Below are 22,827 nucleotides of genomic sequence, written 5' to 3'. Positions count from 1 at the left end.
AGCTGAGAAGCAGATGCAAATCAAAACCCAAGGTGTCCTGATTCCCAAGAAGTGCAAGGGGAAACAGGGGTCTCTCCCAGAGCAGCAGAAAGGGACCTGAGGGCAAGAGCGACACCAGCAGGCCTACAGCAGGCTGGAGCTCAGTGCAGTTCTCCTCCAGCGTGGCTGCTCTTTCTGTGCATTGTTAAGGAGCCCTGGGGAAGCGGCCCCTGCCTAGAGGGGGAGGCCCACACAGAGCCCAGAGGATCTGTGATTAGGACGGTGCCCAGGACCATTATTACAGTTTCGTACTTTTTTTTTCCTGATTGTTCATAATCAGTAATGGCTCAGTCTGACCATGGCTCTTCTACTTCCGTCTCAAAGATTTTCCCACTTTGTATCTTGGAGCTGTTTTCAAGTCTCCATAACTGGTCTTACCAGGTAACCATCACCTAGCAGAACTGATCCAGAAATAAACTCCTGTGACTGGCTACACTGCCTCCCTCTACAGCACCACAAACAAACTCTAGGTTCCCAGCTGCCAAAGCATTGCACATTGTTTAATCTGGTGTGGTTTTCTTGTCTGCTCCCTAGGTAGGGTCCTAAGGGTTTTACCCTCTTGTGTTTGACTTGCTGTCAATCTCTGAGATTCCAATGATCCATCACTGGTCCAGGGAGCCGGGAAGGTCATCTGTGTTCATAAGGGACTCCCTAGCTGGAAATCAAGAACTGCGTGGAGGACTCCCTAACCACTATCTCCCGCTAGGAGGACTAGAAGGTCTCCCAGCACTCTGGAATGCAGTGATAACAGGCTAGGTGACACCCTACAGGTCCAAGGGAGTAGTTGTGTCTGCACTGAGAGGACCCAACCCCAAAGCTGTGCTTTTCCAGGTGGATGTCCGTCCTATAGCTGTCAGTTCTCAGAATGTGCGTCCCTTTGTCAGAGAGCTCACGCACTCCCCGTTTAATAGCGTCTGTTAGCGCACCAAACCCGCAGTCACTGCATTACGCTGGCCCAACCAGTGACTGAAACCCAACTGGTTCCCATGAAAACTGCCTTCTTCAGCTCCCTGGGACTCCTGCAGGACCTAATAAAACTCTGTCTCAGCTTGGAGAGCTATCGAATATGCTGGGTCTCGCCATCTCTAGTGACTTTTCTTTGCATAGCCCCTCAAAAGCCAGAACAGCCAGAAAGCTTAATGTCCCCCAAATCATGGATGTCTGGCCCTTAACTCATTACTGGCAGGTCACACCAGGACTTGGAATAGTTACGAAGCAGTTACTGATGACAAGGAGAACCCAGCACAGCATTATAAACTATAATGCTGTACTTTCACGGAGCCACCACCCTCCTCAATCTCTCTGCTTCCCTCTGGCCTCTCTCACAGCTGTGTTGCAAACAAAAAGGGGGCTCCTCCTAGTAGAAATTGGGCCAAAATCCGCCACTGTCCCAGCTGCAAAGAAAGGTTTGTTAGGGCTCTTTCCAACCAGATAGTCACACACCTGAAACACATCCATCTGAGAATCAGACGGTATCAAAGTATCTCAGGGAGGATGAATTCTTGAGTAGACACCTTGAATCTCAGGACCAAACCCAAGAGTCCCACAGCTCTTAGTGACAGCTTTCTTTGGGTCGCCCTCCTATAGCTATGGCTCATGAACGCGACAGTGGAGCAGGGGAGCTCAATTACTTTCCCAACCTTCCAGCTCCGGCTTCATCGAGTATAGCTGCTCTGGTTGGGTACCCCCAGAGAGCACTGGAGAGAAGCGAAATGGAAAACCAAGGGACAGGAATGAGGAAGGAAGACGCGCAAGAGATAATAGAGTGCCATGGCTGCTGAGAGGCGAGGGTGCAGAAGTAGAACTCAGTACTTACCCCAGCCAGGAGGGAGGGGGCCCAGGGGGTCATGGTCAGTCGAAGTACTCGAAGACTAAACACAAGAAACATAGCAGAACACAAAGGTTAAAAAAAGCCACCAATTAGAAAGAGGTCACCTGATGAAAATGAAAACGCCAAGGAGTCTTTAGCATTTTAGCACGTTGTAGAGGATGCTGTGGGACCTTAGGTGGCAGCTGCTTCTCTCAAAAGTCTTTAAAAAAAAGAAAAAAAAAGTAGAAGAAAAGAAAAACCAAAAACAACCCTGCACAGGGATGGCCCAAGTAAGTTCTGGAAAGGGCAGAGCTAGGGGGAGGAAAAGGTGCACTGAGGAAGGCAGGCCAGGGCGGCTAGGACAGGCAGCCAGCCTGGCCCAGCCAGCCAGCCTGGCATGGCAGGAGGGCTGGGTGCAGGCTCCCAGCAGGCTGGGCCCAGCGCCTCTGCTCGCGGCGGCCAAGACGACTGAAATCACCACCCCCTCCAACTTTCTCCAAGAACCACACGCAGGAGGGGAAAAAATATCGCAGGCCTTTCCAATGAAATCATTCCCACAAGCCTGCCCACGCCCAGTGCTTCCTGGCTGGGGCTGGGCCCTCCCCCTCCCCCTCGACAGCCTCCACCCCTCCTCCCTTCTGGGTGTACAGCACCCACCCAGACTGAGGGCACATTCATGCGGAGCCCCTCACCTCCCCCAGGAATGTTTCCTTTCCCTTCACAAAGCACCTTTATTCTTCCCCTGCCTGGACCTGAAGTTGTTCAGTGTTCTACGTTTGCCTGTCTGGAGAGGTGGGGCTGGGGGCAGGGTGGCAAAAGAGAAGGGGAGACAGGAGAAAGAAGGGGGTAACCAACTCAAGGTTGCTGTTTACATTAGAATCCACTCCACCCCCAAATTAATTCTGCCTTCAGGTCTCCAGGGAAGGGTTGCAGCGGACCGAGAGTTCTCATATCCTGCAGGGAAGGGGGTGCTGTCAAAAACTTTTTGTAGTTAAATAAAACAAGAATTGTTCAACTCTTTCTGTCTTTTTTTTTTCCCCCACAGCATTTTTATTTCACTTACTAAAATTTAATCGTTATATTAGGGGATCAAGTTCTAAATGCAGACTTCAGGCCGCTGGGCTGGCCCGTCTGAGGGTGACGGAGCCACACACGGGCAGCAAGATGAATGGTGCTCAGTCTCAGCTTGAGAAAACACTGGAGGGACTCAACTGCCAGCAAACCCCCTCTCACAGCACACCCCACCCTCCCGCCCCATCCCCAGCTAAAAGGACAGAGAAACTTTATTTCCAAGGTGGCAACACAGGCTTCTCTTCCAAGCAAGTTCTAACAAAGATGTCTTGAAAACTTAGGTTCCTTGATAGGACAGAGCCCCCTTCAGAGAAGGCTCTCCTACTCCCAGAGACGGACACTGCAGGAAGGTGAGGGGAAGCGTCCTTGACTTAGGGCACTTTATAGGCAGTCTCCGGGACATGCTTGAAATCTCTATCACAATTCAGATTTGTCTAATCATTACTGAAAAATATCACCTGAATGCACGGGAGTCATTTTGGTGGGTGTATGTATGTGCTGAGAGAGAGGGCTATTGATAAAATCCAAGTTCCTCCAATTTTGTTTTGTAGGTAGTATACAATAACAGTCCATAAAAACATTTGTTAGCAGAAGTAAAGAACAGATGTGAAAGCACACATATGTCAGATAATGAAGCCAAACAGAATGTACTTGGTATGCATGGAGCCTAGGCAAAAGGGAAGACCTACAGAAAAGGTTATTTTAAAGAAGAAAGAAAGCTCTGGTGCAAACTTGTTTCCCCCTTCCTATCTTCCCTCAGAACGAGTAATCTAAAAAGCATTCGGGGTTCTGATGGAAATGAACCAGCAGCTGGTACCAACCAGGCTAGAGTGGACTTACAGTCATCTTTTGCTTATCCCTACAAATCGGCAGACACAAAGTCTTTACTGACCGCCTCCAAGACCAGCATGGAACTAGGAATAAAAAAAAACAGTTACTGGGCCAGCAGATGGAGTGGAAGTTAGGGTGCTGCATCTCGCATGGCCACTGCACAGTTCAAATCCCAAACTTGGCAGCTTGAAAATCATGCCATGTATGTGTGCGTATGTATGTGTGTGCCCAAAATCCCAAGAGGAGAATGGAGGAGGAGTGATTGTGGCATGGCCAACCCCCCTTGCTTCCCTCTCTGGCAAGCACACATGCCCTACAGCACACTAAAAATCAAAAAACATTTATCAGTTCTCTTCTCAACCCTTCCCTCTATCTATCTATTTATTTATTTTTAATATCTCAAACTTCCTACCATGTTGGCTCTTTTGTTATTTTGTTTATTTGTTTCTAATTTCTTTGGCAGAGCCAGCAGGTGGTGCAGTGGTTAAGGTGCTGGACTCCAACATGGCAGACAGCAATCTGATTCCATGTTCCGGTGGCTTGTGTGTGCCTATCTACATTGGGTGCATGTGTGTGTCCAAATCCCAGGAGGTGAAGGAATTCTAGCGTGGCTATCCACCCAAGGGTGATTTCTCACTTGCCCTCTCACTGTCCCTCTGGCAAGTGCATATGGCCAATGGCAAAAACCTTTAAAAAAAAAATTTCCTTGGCATCCAATCCCTTCCCACAACAACTTGAAGAAAGGGGAGAAGAGAAGAAGCAGACAGGAAAGCAAGCGAGACCAGAGATTAACAAACACAAGTATTACACAAAACGAATAGTGGAAGTTGATGCTCATAACAATTTTACTTCCGATAGCTAAAATGAAACACTCTTCTTTTGGGGGCATTTCTTTCCTAAAGTACATACAACTTGAAAATTAAGAAAAGAAAGCTAGGAAAAAAAAAAGAAAGAAAGTCAAAAGGAAGGAAGTGAACAAAAGCCAAGGAGAAATGAATGATAAAAGCTATACACATCATGGTCAGAAAACCAAAAGTCCCAAACCCCACCCTTCCAATAAACCAACCCAGAGTCCCCTTTCTTCTACCGCATTTCCCTAAAATGAGAGATCCCACAGTGCTGCATGCAACACAGCCTCAAAGGCACCCAGTTCGGGCAGAGGTGGGGCTTACGGCCAAAGGAGAGATCCTGGGAGGTGTACGTAACTAACAGACAAGACAGTGTTCTTTACAGCTAGAAACAAAAAGGAGTGCTGCTGAATCACTTTTGCTGGTGATGGTCCCTGGGTTGGGAGATCTGGGGTGCAGGCCACTAGCCAGAGAGCTCACGTGGGTTCGAGTCCCTGGAGAACTAAACACAAAATTCCAGTAATATTTTAAGACACAAGCTCAGAAATAAAAAATGTCTAGCAAAAACAGTTGAGGGCAAAATGACTCTGGGGAGGGCATGAAGGATACAGAACGGAAGGCAGGATTATTATTTTTTTTTTTTTTTATTTTTTAGGTTTTTGCCATAGGACACTTACACTCACCAGAGAGAGACAGAGAAAGAGAAAGTGAGAAATCACCCCTCAGGGGGAATGGCCATGCCACAATCCCTTCTCCATTCTCTCGGATTCTGGGGACATATACATACACATCTGTTGTGATTTTCAAACCGCCAAGTCTGAGATTCAAACTGCTGTCAACCGTGTGGGAATCCAGTGCCTTAACCAGTATGCCACCTGCTGAGGCCCAGCAAATTTTTTTTTTAAGGATGCACCTGATAGTAACAGAACAATGGCTAAGTATTGGAGAATTCAACAAAAGGTGTCCCTGCAGAATCAGAAACAAGCTGCCCATTTCTGGATAATGGAAGCTGGAATCTACATATTAGGAGCCACAAAATGATCTGTTTCAATCCTGCAGATGCTGGTTATGAGAGGAAGAATAAAGGAAGGAGTGCCACAGAAATGGTGGGCTGTGTGAACATGACACAATGCCTGCACCGTGGACCACAGCGGGAACATATAACAGAGGGCCCTGGGAACTGCAGGTGAAACGAACAAGAAAAGGTGCATGGCGATCACAAGCAACAAAGGCACACTGGGGGCGTTAGGAAAGGAAAACATTTTTAAAATAAGGAGAACGATTAACTTAGAGAAACTGAAATAGGTGTGTGCTGGAGCCGACAGCAGGAAGGAATCACGGGACACTGCAACCTGGGTTCCCTGGATCTCATCCTGAATTGTATTTCATGTTCTCTGCAGTACAGCGAAGAACTGGGTCTCAGTTACGTCCAGCTCGAGGAGGAGGGGAGACGCTAGTATACTATCAGCTCTTAAGTCTTCTGAGGCAAACCCTGGGCCACAGCCAAACCCCAAAATAACTATATGAAAGCAATCCTTCTTACTCGTAACCAGGACATGGCACCAAGCAAACAAGAGGGGAAAACCAAATCCAGAAGGGAGGAAAATCAACAGAGAGACATTGGATACAGACCAAGAAAAGATCCTACCACGTTTTCAACACAAGTCTTCTTTCACGGAGAAAAGGTAGCCACCGTCTCTGTCCAGAAGCCTCCTACCTACCCAGCAAAGCTGAGAAAACCATTTTATGGTACTCAAGAAGGAAAACGTTTTGACATTTAGATGTTTTCCTTCCAGGGATGCACCAAGTCAAAATCCTACCTCTAGAAGGCCAGAATGGTGTTCTTAAAATGAGAGGTGGGCAAGAGGAAAAGATCTCCAAAATTGTCAGGATGACAAGAACTCCTGAATCCCTGTCTTCGTTCTCACACATCAAACATTTTGGTCACCCAACATAACTTACTTGGTACACAATAAAAAAGATTTATTAGAACCAGCAGGTGGTATAATGGTTATGTCCCTGGACTCCCACATGGCCCATCATGGTTTAAGTCCTGTACCCAGCAGCTTGAAACTCACACCAAGTGCATGAGCGTGCATGCCCAAGAATGGAGGAGAAGGGATTAAGGCATGGCTATCCACTCTGGGGAGTGATTTCTCGCTTTCTGTCTCTGTGGTGAGCATACATGGCCTATAGCAAAAATCTCTCTCTCTCAAAAAAAAAAACTTGAATAGACTACTATATGGCAGTGAAGAAGACTGCATTATCATTATCACTATTTCTATACACAAGAATATGGATGACCCTCACTGATACAAACTTGAGAAAAATAATACATATCCGAGGAGTATATGTAATTACCTCTGCATACAGGATGGAGGAGAAGGAAATACATGCATAAAGATCCTAGGAAACTTTGTAGGTGTTGGAAACGTTCTGTCTTTGACTGGGAAGTTTTTACATGTTGTACACATATATAAATATTCTCTGAGTTATAAACTGAAGATTAGTGTGCTTTTGGCACTTTGCGAATGTCACACCTCAGTAATCACAATGATGAAGCCAGTCTGTGAGAAAATGCCTAATTTCAGGTCTGGGCTATGGAAGTACAAGGTAAACAATTAACAAGTTAAACCAGAAATCAAGGAAGCACTGAAATACAAAGGGGGACATGCCAGATCAACATGGGAGCCAGCTTGAGGGAGTCACACCAGCCACATTTGCAACAACTCAAGAACTGAAACTCAAAATTACTCCAATTGTGACATGTTGAATCAATAGAAACCTGAAAGCAAAAGGGAAGGATATCTACTTCTTACAAAAATAATAATAATAATAATAATAAATACTAGCATCCTCAGAAAGATGTTCCCCAGTCCCTATTATTCTCTGCCACTCATCCTCTCATGGTCTCAGTTTTCTTGATAGAACTTACCATCGTTTGACATTATACTACAAAGTCTGTTCATTTTCCTAATTAGTCTGATTTGCCTCTCTCCCCAAATAGAATACAAGTACCATGAAGGCAGGGATTTTGTCCAGGTCTTTGATGGATGGCAAGGCCTAAAACATCATCTGTCACATGATAGGCACTTGATAAATAATTACTGAATGAATAAGCGGGGAAAAAAGAGAATTATAAGCCATAACACCATATCTACAAGATGCCGACTTAAAGCTGACCTGTGCACTTTTTGCAATGATGTACCACTCTGGGTTATGTGCTCTTGTCTGTGTTCTTGTTTCCCTTAATCTCCTCTGCTAAATGAGACTATTGGTTCCTGGAGGGCAGGCTCTAAGTACCTTAATGCCCCTGCCTAGAGGGGGAGGCCCACACAGAGCCCAGAGGATCTGTGATTAGGACGGTGCCCAGGACCATTATTACAGTTTCGTACTTTTTTTTTCCTGATTGTTCATAATCAGTAATGGCTCAGTCTGACCATGGCTCTTCTACTTCCGTCTCAAAGATTTTCCCACTTTGTATCTTGGAGCTGTTTTCAAGTCTCCATAACTGGTCTTACCAGGTAACCATCACCTAGCAGAACTGATCCAGAAATAAACTCCTGTGACTGGCTACACTGCCTCCCTCTACAGCACCACAAACAAACTCTAGGTTCCCAGCTGCCAAAGCATTGCACATTGTTTAATCTGGTGTGGTTTTCTTGTCTGCTCCCTAGGTAGGGTCCTAAGGGTTTTACCCTCTTGTGTTTGACTTGCTGTCAATCTCTGAGATTCCAATGATCCATCACTGGTCCAGGGAGCCGGGAAGGTCATCTGTGTTCATAAGGGACTCCCTAGCTGGAAATCAAGAACTGCGTGGAGGACTCCCTAACCACTATCTCCCGCTAGGAGGACTAGAAGGTCTCCCAGCACTCTGGAATGCAGTGATAACAGGCTAGGTGACACCCTACAGGTCCAAGGGAGTAGTTGTGTCTGCACTGAGAGGACCCAACCCCAAAGCTGTGCTTTTCCAGGTGGATGTCCGTCCTATAGCTGTCAGTTCTCAGAATGTGCGTCCCTTTGTCAGAGAGCTCACGCACTCCCCGTTTAATAGCGTCTGTTAGCGCACCAAACCCGCAGTCACTGCATTACGCTGGCCCAACCAGTGACTGAAACCCAACTGGTTCCCATGAAAACTGCCTTCTTCAGCTCCCTGGGACTCCTGCAGGACCTAATAAAACTCTGTCTCAGCTTGGAGAGCTATCGAATATGCTGGGTCTCGCCATCTCTAGTGACTTTTCTTTGCATAGCCCCTCAAAAGCCAGAACAGCCAGAAAGCTTAATGTCCCCCAAATCATGGATGTCTGGCCCTTAACTCATTACTGGCAGGTCACACCAGGACTTGGAATAGTTACGAAGCAGTTACTGATGACAAGGAGAACCCAGCACAGCATTATAAACTATAATGCTGTACTTTCACGGAGCCACCACCCTCCTCAATCTCTCTGCTTCCCTCTGGCCTCTCTCACAGCTGTGTTGCAAACAAAAAGGGGGCTCCTCCTAGTAGAAATTGGGCCAAAATCCGCCACTGTCCCAGCTGCAAAGAAAGGTTTGTTAGGGCTCTTTCCAACCAGATAGTCACACACCTGAAACACATCCATCTGAGAATCAGACGGTATCAAAGTATCTCAGGGAGGATGAATTCTTGAGTAGACACCTTGAATCTCAGGACCAAACCCAAGAGTCCCACAGCTCTTAGTGACAGCTTTCTTTGGGTCGCCCTCCTATAGCTATGGCTCATGAACGCGACAGTGGAGCAGGGGAGCTCAATTACTTTCCCTACCTTCCAGCTCCGGCTTCATCGAGTATAGCTGCTCTGGTTGGGTACCCCCAGAGAGCACTGGAGAGAAGCGAAATGGAAAACCAAGGGACAGGAATGAGGAAGGAAGACGCGCAAGAGATAATAGAGTGCCATGGCTGCTGAGAGGCGAGGGTGCAGAAGTAGAACTCAGTACTTACCCCAGCCAGGAGGGAGGGGGCCCAGGGGGTCATGGTCAGTCGAAGTACTCGAAGACTAAACACAAGAAACATAGCAGAACACAAAGGTTAAAAAAAGCCACCAATTAGAAAGAGGTCACCTGATGAAAATGAAAACGCCAAGGAGTCTTTAGCATTTTAGCACGTTGTAGAGGATGCTGTGGGACCTTAGGTGGCAGCTGCTTCTCTCAAAAGTCTTTAAAAAAAAGAAAAAAAAAGTAGAAGAAAAGAAAAACCAAAAACAACCCTGCACAGGGATGGCCCAAGTAAGTTCTGGAAAGGGCAGAGCTAGGGGGAGGAAAAGGTGCACTGAGGAAGGCAGGCCAGGGCGGCTAGGACAGGCAGCCAGCCTGGCATGGCAGGAGGGCTGGGTGCAGGCTCCCAGCAGGCTGGGCCCAGCGCCTCTGCTCGCGGCGGCCAAGACGACTGAAATCACCACCACCTCCAACTTTCTCCAAGAACCACACGCAGGAGGGGAAAAAATATCGCAGGCCTTTCCAATGAAATCATTCCCACAAGCCTGCCCACGCCCAGTGCTTCCTGGCTGGGGCTGGGCCCTCCCCCTCCACCTCGACAGCCTCCACCCCTCCTCCCTTCTGGGTGTACAGCACCCACCCAGACTGAGGGCACATTCATGCGGAGCCCCTCACCTCCCCCAGGAATGTTTCCTTTCCCTTCACAAAGCACCTTTATTCTTCCCCTGCCTGGACCTGAAGTTGTTCAGTGTTCTACGTTTGCCTGTCTGGAGAGGTGGGGCTGGGGGCAGGGTGGCAAAAGAGAAGGGGAGACAGGAGAAAGAAGGGGGTAACCAACTCAAGGTTGCTGTTTACATTAGAATCCACTCCACCCCCAAATTAATTCTGCCTTCAGGTCTCCAGGGAAGGGTTGCAGCGGACCGAGAGTTCTCATATCCTGCAGGGAAGGGGGTGCTGTCAAAAACTTTTTGTAGTTAAATAAAACAAGAATTGTTCAACTCTTTCTGTCTTTTTTTTTTCCCCCACAGCATTTTTATTTCACTTACTAAAATTTAATCGTTATATTAGGGGATCAAGTTCTAAATGCAGACTTCAGGCCGCTGGGCTGGCCCGTCTGAGGGTGACGGAGCCACACACGGGCAGCAAGATGAATGGTGCTCAGTCTCAGCTTGAGAAAACACTGGAGGGACTCAACTGCCAGCAAACCCCCTCTCACAGCACACCCCACCCTCCCGCCCCATCCCCAGCTAAAAGGACAGAGAAACTTTATTTCCAAGGTGGCAACACAGGCTTCTCTTCCAAGCAAGTTCTAACAAAGATGTCTTGAAAACTTAGGTTCCTTGATAGGACAGAGCCCCCTTCAGAGAAGGCTCTCCTACTCCCAGAGACGGACACTGCAGGAAGGTGAGGGGAAGCGTCCTTGACTTAGGGCACTTTATAGGCAGTCTCCGGGACATGCTTGAAATCTCTATCACAATTCAGATTTGTCTAATCATTACTGAAAAATATCACCTGAATGCACGGGAGTCATTTTGGTGGGTGTATGTATGTGCTGAGAGAGAGGGCTATTGATAAAATCCAAGTTCCTCCAATTTTGTTTTGTAGGTAGTATACAATAACAGTCCATAAAAACATTTGTTAGCAGAAGTAAAGAACAGATGTGAAAGCACACATATGTCAGATAATGAAGCCAAACAGAATGTACTTGGTATGCATGGAGCCTAGGCAAAAGGGAAGACCTACAGAAAAGGTTATTTTAAAGAAGAAAGAAAGCTCTGGTGCAAACTTGTTTCCCCCTTCCTATCTTCCCTCAGAACGAGTAATCTAAAAAGCATTCGGGGTTCTGATGGAAATGAACCAGCAGCTGGTACCAACCAGGCTAGAGTGGACTTACAGTCATCTTTTGCTTATCCCTACAAATCGGCAGACACAAAGTCTTTACTGACCGCCTCCAAGACCAGCATGGAACTAGGAATAAAAAAAAACAGTTACTGGGCCAGCAGATGGAGTGGAAGTTAGGGTGCTGCATCTCGCATGGCCACTGCACAGTTCAAATCCCAAACTTGGCAGCTTGAAAATCATGCCATGTATGTGTGCGTATGTATGTGTGTGCCCAAAATCCCAAGAGGAGAATGGAGGAGGAGTGATTGTGGCATGGCCAACCCCCCTTGCTTCCCTCTCTGGCAAGCACACATGCCCTACAGCACACTAAAAATCAAAAAACATTTATCAGTTCTCTTCTCAACCCTTCCCTCTATCTATCTATTTATTTATTTTTAATATCTCAAACTTCCTACCATGTTGGCTCTTTTGTTATTTTGTTTATTTGTTTCTAATTTCTTTGGCAGAGCCAGCAGGTGGTGCAGTGGTTAAGGTGCTGGACTCCAACATGGCAGACAGCAATCTGATTCCATGTTCCGGTGGCTTGTGTGTGCCTATCTACATTGGGTGCATGTGTGTGTCCAAATCCCAGGAGGTGAAGGAATTCTAGCGTGGCTATCCACCCAAGGGTGATTTCTCACTTGCCCTCTCACTGTCCCTCTGGCAAGTGCATATGGCCAATGGCAAAAACCTTTAAAAAAAAAATTTCCTTGGCATCCAATCCCTTCCCACAACAACTTGAAGAAAGGGGAGAAGAGAAGAAGCAGACAGGAAAGCAAGCGAGACCAGAGATTAACAAACACAAGTATTACACAAAACGAATAGTGGAAGTTGATGCTCATAACAATTTTACTTCCGATAGCTAAAATGAAACACTCTTCTTTTGGGGGCATTTCTTTCCTAAAGTACATACAACTTGAAAATTAAGAAAAGAAAGCTAGGAAAAAAAAAAGAAAGAAAGTCAAAAGGAAGGAAGTGAACAAAAGCCAAGGAGAAATGAATGATAAAAGCTATACACATCATGGTCAGAAAACCAAAAGTCCCAAACCCCACCCTTCCAATAAACCAACCCAGAGTCCCCTTTCTTCTACCGCATTTCCCTAAAATGAGAGATCCCACAGTGCTGCATGCAACACAGCCTCAAAGGCACCCAGTTCGGGCAGAGGTGGGGCTTACGGCCAAAGGAGAGATCCTGGGAGGTGTACGTAACTAACAGACAAGACAGTGTTCTTTACAGCTAGAAACAAAAAGGAGTGCTGCTGAATCACTTTTGCTGGTGATGGTCCCTGGGTTGGGAGATCTGGGGTGCAGGCCACTAGCCAGAGAGCTCACGTGGGTTCGAGTCCCTGGAGAACTAAACACAAAATTCCAGTAATATTTTAAGACACAAGCTCAGAAATAAAAAATGTCTAGCAAAAACAGTTGAGGGCAAAATGACTCTGGGGAGGGCATGAAGGATACAGAACGGAAGGCAGGATTATTATTTTTTTTTTTTTTTATTTTTTAGGTTTTTGCCATAGGACACTTACACTCACCAGAGAGAGACAGAGAAAGAGAAAGTGAGAAATCACCCCTCAGGGGGAATGGCCATGCCACAATCCCTTCTCCATTCTCTCGGATTCTGGGGACATATACATACACATCTGTTGTGATTTTCAAACCGCCAAGTCTGAGATTCAAACTGCTGTCAACCGTGTGGGAATCCAGTGCCTTAACCAGTATGCCACCTGCTGAGGCCCAGCAAATTTTTTTTTTAAGGATGCACCTGATAGTAACAGAACAATGGCTAAGTATTGGAGAATTCAACAAAAGGTGTCCCTGCAGAATCAGAAACAAGCTGCCCATTTCTGGATAATGGAAGCTGGAATCTACATATTAGGAGCCACAAAATGATCTGTTTCAATCCTGCAGATGCTGGTTATGAGAGGAAGAATAAAGGAAGGAGTGCCACAGAAATGGTGGGCTGTGTGAACATGACACAATGCCTGCACCGTGGACCACAGCGGGAACATATAACAGAGGGCCCTGGGAACTGCAGGTGAAACGAACAAGAAAAGGTGCATGGCGATCACAAGCAACAAAGGCACACTGGGGGCGTTAGGAAAGGAAAACATTTTTAAAATAAGGAGAACGATTAACTTAGAGAAACTGAAATAGGTGTGTGCTGGAGCCGACAGCAGGAAGGAATCACGGGACACTGCAACCTGGGTTCCCTGGATCTCATCCTGAATTGTATTTCATGTTCTCTGCAGTACAGCGAAGAACTGGGTCTCAGTTACGTCCAGCTCGAGGAGGAGGGGAGACGCTAGTATACTATCAGCTCTTAAGTCTTCTGAGGCAAACCCTGGGCCACAGCCAAACCCCAAAATAACTATATGAAAGCAATCCTTCTTACTCGTAACCAGGACATGGCACCAAGCAAACAAGAGGGGAAAACCAAATCCAGAAGGGAGGAAAATCAACAGAGAGACATTGGATACAGACCAAGAAAAGATCCTACCACGTTTTCAACACAAGTCTTCTTTCACGGAGAAAAGGTAGCCACCGTCTCTGTCCAGAAGCCTCCTACCTACCCAGCAAAGCTGAGAAAACCATTTTATGGTACTCAAGAAGGAAAACGTTTTGACATTTAGATGTTTTCCTTCCAGGGATGCACCAAGTCAAAATCCTACCTCTAGAAGGCCAGAATGGTGTTCTTAAAATGAGAGGTGGGCAAGAGGAAAAGATCTCCAAAATTGTCAGGATGACAAGAACTCCTGAATCCCTGTCTTCGTTCTCACACATCAAACATTTTGGTCACCCAACATAACTTACTTGGTACACAATAAAAAAGATTTATTAGAACCAGCAGGTGGTATAATGGTTATGTCCCTGGACTCCCACATGGCCCATCATGGTTTAAGTCCTGTACCCAGCAGCTTGAAACTCACACCAAGTGCATGAGCGTGCATGCCCAAGAATGGAGGAGAAGGGATTAAGGCATGGCTATCCACTCTGGGGAGTGATTTCTCGCTTTCTGTCTCTGTGGTGAGCATACATGGCCTATAGCAAAAATCTCTCTCTCAAAAAAAAAAAAAAAAAAAAAGAGGGACCAGCAGTTAGCATAATGGCTATGTTGCTGAACTCCCATGTAGTCGACCATAGTTTGAGTCCCGGACCCGATGGCTTAAACTCACGCCGGGTGTGTGTGTGTGCGTGCCCAAGATCCTGAGAGGAGAATGGAGGAGAAGGGACTGCAGCGTGGCCATCCCCCCTGGGGGGTGATTTCTTGCTTTCTGTCTCTCTGTCTCTCTCTGTCTTCCTGTTGAGTGCATGTGCCCTACAGCAAAAACCTCTCCAAAAAAAAAAAAGAAAGAAAAAAAAGATTTCTTTAGTAGTTTATTTGTTGTTTTTGTTTTTGTTTTTTGAGAGAGAGAGTGAGACATTGATTATTCAAATAGACAAAACTATGTCAAACTCCTAAAATGTATCCTTGTCTCTAAGTCAAAGGACAGACAAGTCAAAGAAGAAAGATGCCTAGACCTACCCAGTTTTGCAACCCTGACCACTCAGGAAAATGGCAGGCAAAGTCTTCAGGGCTAAGCTCAAGAAGAACAATCTCTGAAATGCAGAGAATGGCCAGATTCCATCCAGTTTTGAAACATTCCAACGGTAGATGCCAGGCATGTGTGAAGGGGTGGAAGGGTGGGAAGTCCGGCATAAGAATGTTCACAGTGCCCTGCCGGGCAAGACCACGGATGGTCCAGATTTGTTTCAATTTGCAAACTCCAGCTACCTCCTTTCGTTACTGTGGGAGGGACAAAGGGGAAATAAAGGAAGAGGAACTGTGAAAATGGTAGGCTCTGTGATCAGGACACAACATGCATGACTGTGCAGATATGTATGCTGCGTGGACCACAGAACACAAAACAGAGGACCAGGGGAAATGCAAGGGTGAAGCAAACAGGCAAGAAAAAGTGTAAAATGATCCTAACAACAAAGGCACCCTGGGACATTAGGAAATGGGTTGTAGACTGGCATGACAACAGACCTGGGGGCAACAACATGACAGCCATCACACTTTCTGCTCGTCCACACTTTAGAATGAGCAATCAGCCCCACACACAGAATAAAGGACAAGCTAGCCAAGGGAGGTGCTATAGCGACTTCCGGTTGATGACGTGGCTCCTGCTTGGGGTGAGCAAGGAAAGATGAACAGAGGAAGGCCAAGGCAATAACAAACGCTACTTAATTAAACAGAGTTAATGATTTTCTGAGCATCTAATTAGGGTGGTATCCAACTTAGAAAGGGGTTGTGGGGTTACAATTCATTTCGGATATTAAGAGCGTTATACATGGTGACTGAGCATCGTGGTCCACTCCAAGCATTTCTGGCCTGCGGCACACCACCACGTCCTATGCTGCTTCCACAGTGGATCTCGACCTTCATGTTTCAGGAGCTCTGCAGACATGTCAGCTCTCACCCTGGGGATCCTCCTAGCTGGGCTCCCCCAGTTTCAGGTCACAGGGCTGGGATCTTATGGGATGGAAAGATCAGGAAATGGGCCTGGGTGAGTTCCTCAAGGAACACAGTATGGTCTGAGACCACGAGACAGTTAATATGGGACCAGAGCATCCTGAATTCTGGACTAGAACATTTACATGTCATTCTATAGGTAATGGCGACGAGAGGATTTTTAGTCAGTAAAGTGACATAATGACAGTAATGTTTGAAGACTGCTTTTGTGGGCATAGGCAACACAGATTGGAAGAGAAGGAACACTAGCAGAAAGAATAACCGAAAGACTATGTGAACAGTTTAGATGGAAGGGACACTGGACAATAAAGAATCAGGGTGGAAGGAGGTTGATCTAAACCAGGAGTTGGTCAACATTTCCTCCAAAGAGCCAGACATGAAATATTTAGACTTGGGGCCAGTCAGTAGCATGGTGGCTAAGGTGGCTGGATCCTACATAGCTGACAACGCTGTTCGAGTCCCAGATGCAGCAGCTTGGAAAACACACTGGACACATGTGCATGTGAGTTCAAAATCCCAGAAGAAGAAAAGATTATGGTACGGCTATCCCTCCTGGTGTGTGTGTGTGTGTGTGCTCTTTCTCTGTTTCTCTCCAGCAAGCATGCAAGCCAAAAAAAAAAAAAAAAAAAAGGCTTTGCGGGCCATATTATATTAACTCTACAGTGGAGGCATGAAAGCAGCCACGGTCAGCAGGTTTGGCCCATGAACTACTGCTTGTCAATCCCTAATCTAGATGAGCTTTAAAGGTCCCTCATTCTTGAGAATCTGTCAGATACTAAAGAGCTGAAAACGAGTATTAACAGTGACGGAAAGAGAAGGACTTGGGTGAGTGCTTTGATCTAGAGAGGTGAGGCATGGGAGAAGTCAAAGCTAACCTTCAGGTTTCAAATCAGGAAACAAGGATTTAAATGGAAGGAGAAAAAAAAAGGCATCTTGGAACAATGGTGAATTCAGTTTCGGACATTTTGATTCTTAACCACAGAGGCTAGCCGTGGACTTACTAAGTTAGAAAATGGAATTTGAAGAATTTCACTGTGATGAGTAAAATCTCCAAGGTCAGAGAACTGATGCTACACCATTTTCCCTGGTGAACACGCAGTCAACAGAGAATGTGTGAGGCTGCACATTCTAAGATACAGGGAGGTTCCCTCCCGCCACCCTCTCACCTGATAGAGGAATCTTTGGCTGAAGTGCTGCATGGCTCCCTGGAGCTGGTTGCGTTGTGACTGCCACTGCTCGTAGTTCCGCACGTACTCGGCCGTGGGGCGCTGCCAGGTGGTGGTCCTAGTGTTGTGGTCCACATAGTAAAATCTGCCTCGGGGATCTGTGCGTTTCTCCCAGCTGGAAATTGGAAGTTCCAAGACAAAATAGTGATCGCTGCATCTCTATCCCAAATTCTAGAAAAATTTCATGATGCCTGGCAAGGAAGGACTGAGTGGCCAAAGTGTAATATCTGGCATAGGAGCGTGGCTGCTTCAGGGATGCACATTTGAACAGACCCCAATCACAGAAGCTTCTGGGCTTAGATGATCAGAGAAGACATTTGTGATCACTTTTTTTTTTTTTTTTTTGAGACGTTTTCGCTATAGGGCACGTGTGCTCGCCAGACAGAGAGAGACACAGACAGAAAGTGAGAAATCACCTCCCAGGGGGGATGGTCACGCCGCAATCCCTTCTCCTCCATTCTCCTCTCGGGATCTTGGGCATCATTGGAACGTGCCCCAATCACAGAAGCGTCGGGGCTTAGATGATCAGAGAAGACATTTGTGATCCCTTTTTTTTTTTTTTTTTTGAGACGTTTTCGCTATAGGGCACGTGTGCTCGCCAGACAGAGAGAGACACAGACAGAAAGTGAGAAATCACCTCCCAGGGGGGATGGTCACGCCGCAATCCCTTCTCCTCCATTCTCCTCTCGGGATCTTGGGCACGCACGCACACGCGCCCGGCGTGAGTTTTAAGCCACCGGGTCCGGGACATGAACCGCGGTCGACTAGGTGGGAGTCCAGCGACACAGCCATTACGCTAACTGCTGGTTCCCCCCTTGTGATCACTTTTGATTTCCTTTTTAAGGGATACATGAAGTCCTGGGGTGGTGACTCTGTAACCAATCCCAGAGCTGAAGGCTTGACTCGTCCGAGAGTAGGTATGGGATCTATGCTGGCTGGGCTGAGGCGTGAATCGCAGAACTTTGGGCTAGGAATTACAGGAAAAATAAAGTTTCTCATCCTTGCTGAACACGACAGAAAGCACGCAGTGCTGGGAGCTACTGGCTACCATGTTGAACCCAAACACAATATTAAGCGGACACACTGAATGGTAGAATAGAAAAATGAAAGCCAGCCACTTGGTGATATTGTTGAACTGCTAGATCAAGCTTCACTTGATGCCAAAATTTACAGCTAGAATTTTTCAGTTATATGAGCCAATAATTTTTCTTCATTATTTAAGACAATTTCAATCTCCTGATTTATGATGCCAATGAAAATATATTGCATTGCTATGAAAAGAAGAGTTGGTCTGAGCAACAGCAGGACTCTCCAAAATACCTTTAGTGAGGAAGCAACCTTTCCAAAGTTGGGCCTGAAACATTCATAGGCAAGTCAGGGCTAGAACAGAAGGCAAAAGTCCTTGGCTGTGCTTGGTAGCTTGACTGGCGCAACTTGATTTCCACATACCCAAGGAAGAAGTGACTAAAAAATAAAATAGTAGGAGGAGGAGCTTTCTAGGGTGATGGAAGTTTTCTATATCCTGACGGGTATGAGTTATCCAACTGTATGTACTTGTCGGAACTCACGAGGACTGTACAGCTGGGAATTATACCACGGCGTTAAAAGTGATGTTGAACCTAATCAAGCCTCCATGTCTACCTACCTATTTATAGTAAAGACAAGGGTTACAATCAGCCATATCCAGAATACAAGAGATTCTTCAAGATAAATTCTCAGGTTATTCAACAAATAAGTGGCTTTAAAAAATAAATACATGAAAAAGGACAGGGGAATTTACAGATTAAAAGAGACTTAAGAGACAGATCAGGCAAAGGCAATGTGCTGACCCTGGGTTTGGATCTGATTTTAAGACAACTGGGAGCAGGCGAATATGGGCTGGGTAAGACATGACATAAGGATATATGAGCAATTGTGATGGGTGGGACAATGGTATTATAGTTATGTTTTTTATTAAAAAAAAGAAAGAAAGAAAAAGACCCTTAAAGATTACTGCATGTCTGTTCCCAAACCCAGAGATGAATGCTTGACAGGACCAAGAGTGGGCATGTGATTTGGAACCTTCCCACTTTTAGTCTTTTTAAGGTTTTTACACTCACAGGAGAGAAATAAGAGAGACTGATAGAGAGTGAGAAATCACCTCCCAGGATGGACAGCCACACCGCAATCCCTTCTCTTCCATTCTCTCAGGATTATGGGCATATGTGCGCACGAGCCCAGCATGATTTTCAAGCCACTGGGTCCAGGACTCAAACTGCAGTGAGCCATGTAGGAATTCAGTGCCTAAACTACCACATCACCTGCTAGCCCCTAACCTCGTCATTTTTACTCACTTTTTATTTGTTATCAAAGAAGTGACGTTATTTTTGAAATGCAAATAGAACTACCGGGATCAACATGAAAAGCAGTGGTTTCTGTACCACTGTAGACTCCTTTCCCCCAGGGGCAACTACCCTCAACTGCTTCTTCTACTATACACATCTGTAAACAATACATCTATCCCATTCTTTCCTGATTTTTGCTATCTTTGATATTACTCATGGACTCTCCACTAGCAAAGCTGAGGATTTACTTACTATGTTCAACCCTCCAACACACACACACCGTCTCCTCTCATCATCCCAATGTGGAAAATCATTAAATCAATATTCAGAGTTCATATAATGACGATATAGAACACAACAAATATATCTTCTTTCTTGAACAACTCCTTTGTTTCTGGAAGAATCACCTTGTTTCTGTCTAGGTCTTCAATAGCCTATCACTGATTTGCCCCAGATCCTCTGACAGAACAGGTGGCATTAATGCCCCAGCCACGCCTCTCCCACACTTTCATCTGCTGTGGACAGTCGAGTTGTATGAATACATTTCAACTGCTCTACATTATTGTCCTGAGTTCTGTTCCTTGCTCTTCCTCCTAGGAACGTGCATGGCTTCTGGGTTGAGTTTCAGTGCCCTGTATTCCATGTCTTCTTTCTTGCCTTCTCTCGCTTGGCGGAATAAATCATCTAGAAGCTTCTCAGAAGACATACACCAAACTTCTTTGAGAGCCAGCATGTCTGACAATGCCTTTAATTTATTTATCTTTCTTTCTTTCTTTTTTAAAAGTTTTTACTATATGCACTTGCCAGAGATAAAGAGGGAAAGTGAGGAGTCATCCCCTCAGAAAGGATGGCTATACCACAATCCCTTCTCCTCCAATCTACTCTCAGGATTCTGAGCACAACTAGATGGTCTGGGACTTGAACTGTGGTCTGGACATGTAGGATCCAGTGCCTTAACCGCAAAGCCACCTGCTGGCCCAAAGGTAACTTTATTTCTACTTTCACACTTGCATGTTAAAATGACTAAACATGGGCCAGCCCTATAGCACAGGAGTTAATTGTTATGTATAGGGAGCCAGATCCCATTAGCCAGCCACGGTTCTAATCCTGGCCCTAGGTGCAGGTACATAGATTCCCAAAATCCTTTATAAGGATAGAGAAAGTGGGAACCAGCAGTTAGCGTAATGGCTATGTCGCTGAACTCCCACGTAGTTGACCGAGGTTCACGTCCCGGACCCGGTGGCTTAAAACTCACGCCGGGTGCGTGTACGTGCGTGCCCAAGATCCCAAGAGGAGAATGGAGGAGAAGGGATTGCAGCGTGACCATCCCCTGGGGGGTGATTTCCCGCTTTCTGTCTCTATGTCTCTCTCTGTCTGTCTGGCGAGCGCACGCACCCTATAGCGAAAAACCTCTCCAAAAAAAAAAAGGATAGAGAAAGTGAAAAAGTGATTGTGGTGTGACCACACCACATTGGGGGTGCTTGCTCTCTCTCTCTCTCTCTCTCTCTCTCTGGTAAGTAAATGTGCCATCTAGTAATTAAAAATAAAAGTTGAGGCCAGTAGATGGTGCAGCTGTTCATTGCTGGACTCCCACAGAGTCAACCACAGATCAAGTCCTAGACCCAGAGGCTTAAAACTCATGCTGGGTGCGTGTATTTATGTGCCCCAAATCCCGAGAGGAAAATGGAGGAGAAGGGATTGCAGTGTGGCCATCCCCGCAAGGGGGTGATTTCTTGCTTTCTGTCTCTGCTTCTCCAGCAAGTACACACACCCTATAGCAAAAATCTCTCCAAAAAAGTAAAGACTAATAGTTAATCTGAAAGTAGATCTCGGGACAGCAAATCATTTTCCATCAGACTTGCGAAGGTCCTGCTTTACGGCTGTTATCGAGAAGGATGGCACTCTTGAGCCCTGATGCTCTCTAGCTCCCCTGTTAATTCCCTTTGGATGTTTTTGAGATCTTTTCTTGGCACGCTGAAATCCCATTAGATGTGCCTTGTGTGGGTCTTTTTTCATTCTCTGGGATATGGTAGGCTCTCTAAGTCTGTAGACAATATACTTCAGTTCTGGCAATTTTCTTCTCCTATCCTGTTTCTGTTCTTGCTAGAACCACTATTCACATACTGGACCACCTGTACCCATTTTCTTACATTCTTATCTCTAAATTGATCTTTGAGCTATTCTAATTAATTAACTTTTTAAAATTACTGTTGTCATGTATATTCATTTCTAAAAGTTCTTGTTTTCTGAGTTCATTTCACAGTTTGCTGTTCTTCTTGCACAAATGCTGTTTTCTCCCAAACATTTGATGATATAAATTAGAATTTGTTTTTCCTTTCTCAGGTTTTCTCCAGATCCCTATCACTGCTTTCACCACATCCCTTTTTTTCTGTTTGCTTATTCACATTTACGAGTGAGCCTTGAAATACTGAGTGCTCTGTGCACCCAAGTGGAGGCTGCTGGCCAGAGCTTCACTGCAGTGACCAGGCGGAGGCTCAGCTGTTTCACTAGAGGTCCCCAAATATCACAATCTGTTATTCTTATCCCCAGCAAAAGAACTCGCAAGCCTTTAGCCTGAGGACCAGAGATGGCATTTCCACTTCACCTCTTTTTCTGAGTTTCTTCCTGCCTACAGGTATGGTCTGTGTCCTCAAAGCTGGTCCCACTCTCTTGGGAGCTTCTCAGGATCAACAGCAGTCATGTGGCTGTGTGTGCACACACATGTGCATGCACACACATACATGAATGGCAGAGAAATAAGAGTGGCAGTTGGCTGCCTGGGACTCTAACTGCTCCCTGAAAAAATTTCCAACTGAGCTTCAGGTTTTTATCTCGATCCACACCCGTCCTCAGGGTCCCCACTCATTGATGCTTTCCAGGGCTCTGTGGTGCAAGTTGGCCAGATTCCTGATGGAGACTGCATCCTGGAGGTGGGTTTGACAGAGCTCTGCCATTGGTCAGCAACTACACTCTGACTGGCATCCATATGCCGTTTCTTCTCTACCATTCCTTTATTGCTGATGGCTTATGCTTTTTAAAAAATACTTTTATCGCCCTTTTAATAGGTTTTCAGGACAAAGGAAAATTAACACATGCTCAATCCGCATGTTTACCTAGAAGTCCTCTGTCAGGGTGAATTTCAAACGTCCCACCCTTTATTTCAATAGATGAAATCTTATGCAGAATTGCAATATACAAAAACACAACGGAAGTCGGATGCCCTCTTTGGTACCAGTGGCATCTCCATGAAACCTGGGGTCCTCTCAGCACACAAGGTGAGCATGCTTGTTTCATACCAACCTTTCACATCAACAAAACTGCTGAGGGAG

At 45.9% G+C, this 22,827-nt stretch overlaps 1 protein-coding gene across 2 annotated transcripts in view; it reads right to left on the bottom strand.

Moving 5' to 3' along the window:
• WWP2 (WW domain containing E3 ubiquitin protein ligase 2) overlaps window positions 1-22,827 on the bottom strand; it is a 164,943-nt gene that overhangs the window by 13,500 nt on the left and 128,616 nt on the right. The window contains exons 9-10 of one of the 2 annotated variants that reach the window (XM_006156931.3): window positions 17,115-17,289; window positions 9,559-9,613 (exon numbers count right to left, since the gene is read on the bottom strand). In XM_006156931.3, coding sequence (XP_006156993.1) covers window positions 9,559-9,613; window positions 17,115-17,289 — 230 coding nt within the window. Of the gene's footprint in view, window positions 1-1,855; window positions 1,960-9,558; window positions 9,614-17,114; window positions 17,290-22,827 lie in introns of those variants that run through there. The other variant, XM_006156930.3, reaches the window with a different exon arrangement.

Source organism: Tupaia chinensis, unplaced genomic scaffold (genome assembly GCF_000334495.1).
Source record: "Tupaia chinensis unplaced genomic scaffold, TupChi_1.0 Scaffold000523_1, whole genome shotgun sequence".
NCBI classification, from domain to species: domain Eukaryota; kingdom Metazoa; phylum Chordata; class Mammalia; order Scandentia; family Tupaiidae; genus Tupaia; species Tupaia belangeri.
This window is presented reverse-complemented; position numbering and strand designations above follow the sequence as displayed.